Source organism: Salvelinus alpinus, chromosome 11 (genome assembly GCF_045679555.1).
Source record: "Salvelinus alpinus chromosome 11, SLU_Salpinus.1, whole genome shotgun sequence".
Classification (NCBI taxonomy): Eukaryota; Metazoa; Chordata; class Actinopteri; order Salmoniformes; family Salmonidae; genus Salvelinus; species Salvelinus alpinus.
In genome coordinates this window covers 36,593,908-36,603,907 of record NC_092096.1, presented here as the reverse complement: position 1 = coordinate 36,603,907, position 10,000 = coordinate 36,593,908, and the positions used below count along the sequence as shown (strand labels likewise).

General features: G+C 47.7%; 1 protein-coding gene across 14 annotated transcripts in view; it reads left to right on the top strand.

Annotated features, from left to right (window-relative positions):
• Window positions 1-10,000, top strand: part of sox5 (SRY-box transcription factor 5) — a 174,931-nt gene that overhangs the window by 134,153 nt on the left and 30,778 nt on the right. For 8 of the 14 annotated variants that reach the window (XM_071332835.1, XM_071332831.1, XM_071332836.1 and 5 more), the window contains 3 exons: window positions 1,872-1,998; window positions 7,637-7,725; window positions 8,340-8,432. In XM_071332835.1, the coding sequence (XP_071188936.1) occupies window positions 1,872-1,998; window positions 7,637-7,725; window positions 8,340-8,432 (309 nt within the window). The remainder of the gene's footprint in view (window positions 1-1,871; window positions 1,999-7,636; window positions 7,726-8,339; window positions 8,433-10,000) is intronic. The other 6 variants (XM_071332839.1, XM_071332843.1, XM_071332844.1 and 3 more) reach the window with 3 other exon arrangements.

Here is a 10,000-nt window from a genome sequence, read left to right as displayed (position 1 = left end):
GCAGTTCCTGTTCCACGATTCCCCTCGCGCTGCGCTGATTCTGCTTGTGGTTATGGTCTGGTGTAGTACTGCTGGATCTGGTCATGAGAGGAGACACACACACACACACACAGGAGAAAAGACACACAGGCAGGAGACGCATGGCTGAGAATACAAACACACACATAGCAGACAGAAAGAACACACACACACGCGCATACACACAGGAAGGTGAATAGAAAGACATTGAGAACGTTAATTTCTGAAAGAACGCGAAACGGAGGGAGGGAGTGAGAAAGGGGGGAAGGAAAGAGAGGCAGGAAACACTTGATCCTATCATCCATTTAACTCACCTACCTGTCCTTCATCCTGCGGTGACATCAGAGGATGACGTCATAACATATTTCTGCAGTTTCTTCTCTCCGTTACATGACATCATTCTGTAATGTAAGGATGAAATGAGAGGGAAGGAGAGAGGGATGGGGGGGAATGAGAAAATACTCCCTTTGTCAGTGTCACTTTGACATTCAATTTGAATAGTTGCATCTATGTCCATGTCATTGAATGTTTTATGACAATTCAGATATTTCATTCTACAGGTAATAGCTTATTCCTTCTGATCCGTGGGTTGGGATTATGTTTCCTTCAGCCGTTGCTTATGAAACCTTAAGGCCCACCGGGGTTTGTTATCTTCAAACTTAGCCTACAAAAACATTGTTGCTATCCATCTATCTAACTCCTCATACTGCGGACAATCTCTCCCATGTCTCTCCACATCTCTTCTGTCAGTCATGTCACTCCTCAGTGTCTTTGTGTTGTTTTTGGCAGAGCAGTCCTTAGCTGAACACACACACACACACGCACACACACACACACACACACACACACACACACACACACACACACACACACACACACACACACACACACACACACACACACACACGCACACACTCACACACAAACACACACACTCACACACAAGTACACAGTCTTCGGCTTCCACCATCTGTCTCCTACTTCTCTCTCTGTGCCGAACACTCAGACTCTTCCTCTTGCCAAAGTCACTGAGTTTGTATTTTTTTCACTGAGTCCTGGAAACCTTGTGAAGAGGGATGGCGTGCTGCCGACTCAGAGTGCTCCTCTCTCCTCTCTCCTTGGGGAGGGAAGAAGCCAGGCCAGCTGTTATGAGAGTTTAGCAGTGATTCTTCCTCGTGACTCCCTCGTTGTCTCACTAATCAACAGGACAGGACTCCCTGACTCTGACCTGTCTCAGCTCATATACACAGCTCTGTATCAGACGCAGGTGCTCAAGAGGAGAGGAGAGAGTACGTATTTGCGTGTTGGATGGGGGTGTGCGGCGGGAGGGGTGTGTGTGTGCGTGCACTCTCTTCTGTCCCAGTGTGTGTCTGCGTGTGTGTATAGCTGCACGTGTGTGTGTGTGTGTCTGTGTGTGAGCATTCTTCAGTTTCTTCCTTCTTATCTTATTCGTGGCCAGATGATCTCACCTGACCTCACCACACTGAGCTGTGATTGTGTCTAGAGGTTAAAGGTCACAGACAGGACCTGATACCCCCTCAGGTGCGGAACAGACAATACCCCCAGCTGGCCTACATTGATACAGATAGACCAGCCTTCTGCTTCTGTCTGCTCTGTTCACCCTCACTACCCAAGATCAATGTCTGACTACACCTGGACTGCACGCTCACATACCTCCCCCACCCCATATCAGATACGGACATCCATATGCTCAATAAACTGATCTCTCTCGATCGCTCTCTCCTCTCCTCCTCCCCTCTCCTCCTCCCCTCTCCTTTCCTCTGCTCCTCCTCTCCTCTCCGCTCTTCCCTCTCCTATCCTCCTCTCCTCCTCCCCCTCCACCCGTCTCTCAGCAGGTCCAGGGGCAGCTGCCTCCGTTGATGATCCCAGTGTTCCCTCCAGACCAGAGGACTCTGGCTGTAGCTGCTGCCCAGCAAGGCTTCCTACTGCCCCCCGGATTCAACTACAAACCAGGCTGCAGTAAGTACTAACGGTCTCTTCAAACTGACTATTCTCTGTGGGTCTAGATTGGGACATGTCAGTGGTGTTGTTGCCACACCACTACAAGTGTATTTTCTACAGAGACAGGGGCCCTCTCTCTCTCTCTCTCTCTCTCTCTCTCTCTCTCTCTCTCGCTCTCTCTCTCTCTCTCTCTCTCTCTCTCTCTCTCTCTCTCTCTCTCTCTCTCTCTCTCTCTCTCTCTCTCTCTCTCTCTCTCTCTCTCTCTCACAATCTCACAATCTCACAATCTCACTCAGTCTCGCTCTCTATCTCGCGCACTCGCAAAAACACTCTCTGTCTCTCGCTCAATATCTCGCTCACAAGCACACAATCGCTATCACAATATCACACTCTCTGTCAATCACAATCTAAAACAATGACACAATCAATCAATCTCTATCAGTCTCAATCGCTCGCTCAGTAAATCAATCAATCACAAAATCTATATATATATATAAATAGTAACAATCAAAATCGGTAACAGTCAATAGTCGCAATGTCTATGTATGGCTGTCAATGTCACTCACTACTCACTCACCACCATCATTATATATCTCGCTATCACTCTCACTCATCTATCCACCCATACCATTACTATTTGGAATGATAAACAACAATAATAATACTAATAACAATAACAGTAAAAACAATAACAGTCATAATAAGTAAGTTACTGCTTACTATGCAGATGTTATTATTCAGTATTCAGTATCATTCATTATTCTCTCTCTCTCTCTCTCTCTCTCTCTCTCTCTCTCTCTCTCTTTCTCTCTCTCTCTCTCTCTCTCTCTCTCTCTCTCTCTCTCTCTCTCTCTCTCTCTCTCTCTCTCTCTCTCTCTCTCTCTCTCTCTCTCTCTCTCTCTCTCTCTCTCTCTCTCTCTCTCTCTCTCTCTCTCTCTCTCTCTCTCTCTCTCTCTCTCTGTCTCTCTCACTCTCTCTCTGTCTGTCTGTCTGTCTGTTGGCTCATTCCGTCGCTTGGCTCATCCTTTTGTCTCCATTTAAAATGTTCCAGATTATTCTTTTTTCAAAGCAACCAAAAAAGCCTCATCCTGTGGGACTTGTTATTGGCCGCGGCAGTCCGGCTGTGAGGCAATGTGTTGTTTACCGCGAGAAGCAACATGCGTGTGCCAGGAACGACATTCCGAATACCGTAGGAACACGCCAGGGGGTAGCGCGACCTGCCCCAGGTTCCCTCACATTAACACGGGCCCCCGCCAGAACATGAGTCCAACACGCCGCACACACGCCTATCCAACAATCCTCGCGCTCGCCTCCCCCTACAGACAGACAGACTGGTCTCTCTAAGGTCCAGCTCATCCCCCAGAAACTAACAGCTTCCTAAACAAGTCTCCTTCCAGTTTCAATTAATGCCATTATGTGCCAATCCTCGCCCACCACCCACCGCCCACTGCCCACTTAAAGACCCCCGCTGTCTTGGAGGAATATTACTGTCTTTTCTCTGCCTGAGCCAAGGAGAATGGTGTTGGCCTGAATGACAGATAGTGCTGCTGTCCTTCTGAAACATCGACACTTGTTGACTTATATATGGGTTATAGTACATACTGTACACCAGTGGTTCTCAATCCCGGTCCTGGGGTCCCAACGGGGTGCGCATTTTTTTTTTGCCCTAGCACTACACAGCTGATTCAAATCATCAAACCATCAACTCATCCTCAGGCTTTGATGATTTGAATCAGGTGTCTGGTGCTAGGGCAAAAACAAAAATGCGCACCCCGTTGGGAGAGGGCATAGACAAAGAGCGATTGCAGAAAGAGGGTGCAGACGGATGGAACAGAGACAGAGCGAGAGAAAAAGAAAGGGAGAGAACAGAAAGAGCACTGCGAGGATGACGTCGCCCCTCGCTGGCTTAATTACGTCCAGGGCGTCTTTATCTTCCCAAGGACCAGGATTGAGAACCACTGCTGTACACAGTAAACACCACACACTGTAGATAGAACACACACACACGAATACACAATTTGCCCAGTGAGGCCTCCACTCTTGTCCCTATCCCTCCCTCCCTCCCTCCCTCCCTCCCTCCCTCCCTCCCTCCCTCCCTCCCTCCCTCCCTCTCTCTCTCTCTCTCTCTCTCTCTCTCTCTCTCTCTCTCTCTCTCTCTCTCTCTCTCTCTCTCTCTCTCTCTCTCTCTCTCTCTCTCTCTCTCTCTCTCTCTCTCTCTCTCTCTCTCGCTCTCTCTCTCTCTCAATTCAATTCAATTCAATTCAATTCAAGGGGCTTTATTGGCATGGGAAACATGTGTTAACATTGCCAAAGCAAGTGAGGTAGGTAATATACAAAAGTCAAATAAACAATAAAAATGAACAGTAAACATTACACATACAGAAGTTTCAAAACAATAAAGACATTACAAATGTCATATTATATATATGCAGTGTTGTAACAATGTACAAATGGTTAAAGCACACAAGTTAAAATAAATAAACATAAATATGGGTTGTATTTACAGTGGTGTTTGTTCTTCACTGGTTGCCCTTTTCTTGTGGCAACAGGTCACAAATCTTGCTGCTGTGATGGCACACTGTGGAATTTCACCCAGTAGATATGGGAGTTTATCAAAATTGGATTTGTTTTCGAATTCTTTGTGGATCTGTGTAATCTGAGGGAAATAAATATGTCTCATTGGGCAGGAGGTTAGGAAGTGCAGCTCAGTTTCCACCTCATTTTGTGGGCAGTGTGCACATAGCCTGTCTTCTCTTGAGAGCCATGTCTGCCTACGGCGGCCTTTCTCAATAGCAAGGCTATGCTCACTGAGTCTGTACATAGTCAAAGCTTTCCTTAAGTTTGGGTCAGTCACAGTGGTCAGGTATTCTGCCACTGTGTACTCTCTGTTTAGGGCCAAATAGCATTCTAGTTTGCTCTGTTTTTTTGTTAATTCTTTCCAATGTGTCAAGTAATTATCTTTTTGTTTTCTCATGATTTGGTTGGGTCTAATTGTGCTGTTGTCCTGGGGCTCTGTGGGGTGTGTTTGTGTTTGTGAACAGAGCCCTAGGACCAGCTTGCCTAGGGGACTCTTCTCCAGGTTCATCTCTCTGTAGGTGATGGCTTTGTTATGGAATAAATGTTATTCTCTCTCTCTCTCTCTCTCTCTCTCTCTCTCTCTCTCTCTCTCTCTCTCTCTCTCTCTCTCTCTCTCTCTCTCTCTCTCTCTCTGTCTCTGTCTCTGTCTCTGTCTCTGTCTCTGTCTGTCTGTCTGTCTGTCTGTCTGTCTGTCTGTCTGTCTGTCTGTCTGTCTGTCTGTCTCTCTCTCTCTCTCTCTCTCTCTCTCTCTCTCTCTCTCTCTCTCTCTCTCTCTCTCTCTCTCTCTCTCTCTCTCTCTCTCTATCTCCATCCCTCCATCTCCCTCAGTGAGAACTCAGTCCCGCCCAGTAGTCTAGGGAGATGCGTCTCTCCGGCCAAGAGCAACATATTTGCTTTCTTTATTTCTCTCTTTTGTTACAGCCGTGTCCCCATGAGGAGCATGAATATCTGCTTCTCCGTTGTTTGTTTGAGGAGCAGGAGGCAAAAAACGTGTGTGTTCCAAATGGCACCCTATTCCCTGCATAGCGCACTACTTTTGACCAGCGTCGCGTCGGTCGTGCACAATGTAGGGAATGCTGGGATGCTGCCTGTCTCCCAGAATACACATCCACTGAAATAAGGATCCCTCTAAAAACAAAAATGTTACTTGAACCCTGGCATTTTTTATGTCCCAGAGTTGTATGGGAAAAATGTTGAATGCTGAAGTCTGGATTACTGCTTATTGAGACGAGGTCCTGGGTCAGGACTGATTGTTACAAGGCTGGGCACACACACACACACACACACACACACACACACACACACACACACACACACACACACACACACACACACACACACACTAGTGCCATGGCCAGAGCGGAGAGACCCAGTGTATTGTCCTGATATAGCATTGTGACGAAGTCACTCTGGGACCCAGTCAGATATGCAGGGTCATACCCTGAGAACATTGTGATATATTAGCGTCACTGTTTATATCTGACTGCCTAGTGGCAGTAATATTCCACCGCCATGGCATTCATTTTAATAGATACGCCCTTTAATGAAATAAATACATCCATTTATCATAACACAAGTATCTTTCACTCTCTGATGTTCTGTTTTACACAAATAACACACACTATAATACAACTGTTTAGGAGGAATAAGAACACCGGTGGCTTGTTGAACCCTGTCAACCTTTGGTCCTCATGTCCTGTCAACTTTTGGTCCTATCCCTCCTCCCTCCTACCTTTCCCTCCATCCCTCCTCCCCTCTGTCTTCTCCCTCTATCCCTCCTCCCTCCTACCTTTCCCTCCATCCCTCCTCCCCCCGTCTCCTCCCTCCATCCCTCCTCCCTCCTACCTTTCCCTCCATCCCTCCAGTTGTACAACTGACTAAGTATCTCCCTTTCCCTTCCCTTTCCTCCCCGTCTCCTCCCTCCATCCCTCCTCCCCCTATCTTCTCCCTCCATCCTTCCTTTCTGCCCCCAGCCCTGACCTTTCCCTCCCATTGTAATTACACAGGCCTAGCTATCTGCAGCTGGGTGCTAATAACCTGCTCCAATTCTTTTTTATTTCCTATTCTCTCCATCCCTGATTCATCAGCCTTCACTTACTGCCGACATGGCCTACTAAGAGAGAGAGGGGGGGAGAGAGAGAGAGAGAGAGAGAGAGAGAGAGAGAGAGAGAGAGAGAGAGAGAGAGAGAGAGAGAGAGAGAGAGAGAGAGAGAGAGAGAGAGAGAGAGAGAGAGAGAGAGAGAGAGAGAGAGAGAGAGAGAGAGAGAGAGAGAGAGAGAGAGAGAGAGAGAGAGAGCAAGCATAGACAAAGAGCGATTGCAGAAAGCGGGTGCAGACGGATAGAACAGAGACGGAGAGAGAGGAAAAGAAAGAGAGAGAACAGAGAGAGCGCTGCAGCGATGACGTCGCCCTCTCTGGCTTAATTACGTCCAGGGCGTCTTTATCTTTGAACACCTTCAGAGTCTTTGTCAGGAGGTATTAGAGAGAGGCCACACAATCAGCCTTTCATTAGGACGCACCAGACACAGGACAAAGGAGAGCTTTAGAACGGACCGGAGAAAGGGAGGCAGCTCAGACGGAGAGATGGAGGTGTAGAGGGAGGGATGGAGGGGGAGGGAAGGAGGGAGGGGAGGCAGATGGAGGGATAGAATGGAGAACGAGGGGAGAGAAGAGTAAAGGGTCTATCTGGGCTGCAGGTAGAGGGGGAGAGAGAGAGATGGGATGGGGGATCATTTGGCCTAAATAGAGCACAGGGACGAAGTGAAAGGAGAGAGGTCTCACACGGGAGTGTCAAAGCTGTCTCGGTGTAGAAAGAGAAAAGGAGGTAGAGGGGATGTGGGGCCATGTTATGGAGAAAGGGCTGTGTTAGTGCATATAGAGGAGTGTGAAGGTGTTGAGAGTGTGAGGACAGAAGAGAGAGAGAAAGAGAGAGAGAGAGGGGAAAGGAAGAGAGAGAGCCACAGACTGTTGTCCAACACATAAATGGTAGGGAGGCACTGAATAGGAAAAGGAAGGAGGAAGTGAAGGAAGAGAGGAAGGAGAGATAGCTGATGTGTATTTTTTCTTTTCCTCTGTCCAGGTGACCCTTACCCTCTCCAGCTGGTCCCTACTACCATGGCAGCAGCTGCTGCCGCGGCCACCCCAGGCCTCGGTCAACTACAGCTCCAGGTGAGACCAGCACCATGCTAATGATTTTATTTCCATTCAAATGTTCACCAATATTTAGATTTCCTCCAAATGCCTCCCATTGCCTTAATACATAGAGTAAACCTTTTCTATTGTGACATTGCAATGTTGTTGTGTTTTAGGTCCAAGGATATCGCCCTAACTCAACGGTTCTCAAACCTCTCCTCGGAGACCCTCAGACATTTCACAGTGTTGTATCCGTGAACTAGCTCACCTGATTCACCTAGTGAAGGACTTGGTCATTAGTTGACAAGTTCAGTCAGGTGTGCTCTGGAATAGTTGAAATACACGGAACGACTGGGGGTCTCCGAGGAGAGGTTTGAGAACCGCTGCTAACTGACTAAGCTGGTGGTTCTGTTTTCTGTTTGATGACAGTGTTAGGTTACCATAGTGATGCTCTTTTGTTCTGGAGGAGAGACCTTGAGCAGAGAATAGAATCACTAAAGTGCTACTTATTGTTCACTCTCATAAGACTGGAGCCATAGAAACCCCAACTATTCAGTTAAAAAGACCAAAAACAGAGCAAATTCTGCAGTATTGTCACTCTGGCTCTGTAATATTTTGAATATTCTGAATATTGTGTGTGTGATTGGTAGGGACGGAGAGGGTCTGAAGTGGGGATCGACAGGACTATTGAACAGTTTGGAGTAGACTCCAACTACAACAACCCAGCCTGGTGGTGCTTACAGGTTAGGACACTCACACACACACACACACACACACACACACACACACACACACACGCACGCACGCACGCACGCACGCACGCACACACACACACACACACACACACACACACACACACACACACACACACACACACACACACACACACACACACACACACACACACACACACACACACACACACACACACACACACGCGTACATTCCACTCCCCAACACACACAATTACCCACTGTTTCCCTCATCTTTTCCTCTCCCTCCCTCCTCTTCTCCACTCGTTTATCTGAGAGAGTATTTCCCTCCATCTCATAAATCCGGAGAAGAAAAAAAGAGTGATTTAAAAAAAAAAAAACGAAAGACAAAAAATCCCCAGCATCTGTTCCTCCACTCTGAGAGGATGGAGGGATGAGCCCATCTTTAGCACTCGCTGTCTCCCTCTGTCTCTCTCCTTCCCTCTCTCCGCTCTGCATATTTACAATAAGTGGGCTATCAGTTAATCCTGACCCCGGAACAGATCTTAGTATGAGTCCAAAATGGCACCCTATTCCCTACATAGTGAACTACTTTGGTCTAAAGTGGTGCATTATATATGGAATGCCGTGCCATTTAGAACGCAGGCTAAATATGCAGCGCGGAGATCTTAGCCACAGATCCGCGAATGCCTCAGGACCCTTCTCTCAGGGGTTAAGAGCCTGGGCGGGCGTCCTCTCTGCTGCCTGTCTGAAATACATTAACCCCAGAAGATCAGTGGACACAGAGCACACTCTGACCCAGGTTGCCCCGCAACACATTATCACTGTAAAAGCAGGGGAGGTGACACACACACACACACACACATACACACACACACACACACACACACACACACACACACACACACACACACACACACACACACACACACACTGCTGAACACTCACACTCAATTAGTGAAACACAGCTGCCACAAGCAAGCTACGTATTTGCATGCCTATTACCAGAAGAGGACAGCTTTCATGCTTAACCTGAGCTCACACACACGCGCGCACACACCAGGCTGGGGTATATAGGTTAAGCTTTGCCTGTTAAATACATTTGCACCTGTCTGACTTACACATCAGATTCAGTGTTGATATCGAACTACGCTGAGCTATGTAATTCTATCATCAAAGGTAGCCGCTGTTGTCAGTATGGCTTCATTGTGTGTGTGTGTGTGTGTGTGTGTGTGTGTGTGTGTGTGTGTGTGTGTGTGTGTGTGTGTGTGTGTGTGTGTGTGTGTGTGTGTGTGTGTGTGTGTGTGTGTGTGTGTGTGTGTGTGTGTGTGTGTGTGTGTGCGTGCGTGCGCGTGTGCGTGCGTGCGTGCGCGTGTGCGTGCGTGCATGTAAGTGTACGTGTGTGCGTGCGTGCATGTAAGTGTGTGTGTGTGTTTGGGAGGGGGAGTTATATCTAGTCCCTGCATGTCCTCAGTGATTTTATCTCAGTGAGATCTTGGCTCCATATGTTCCGTTGTGTTCAGATTGAGAAAATCTCCCCGATTGAAGGGCTTTGTCGCAAGTCAATTGGATTTAAACAGAACAGCAACAAGAAAACG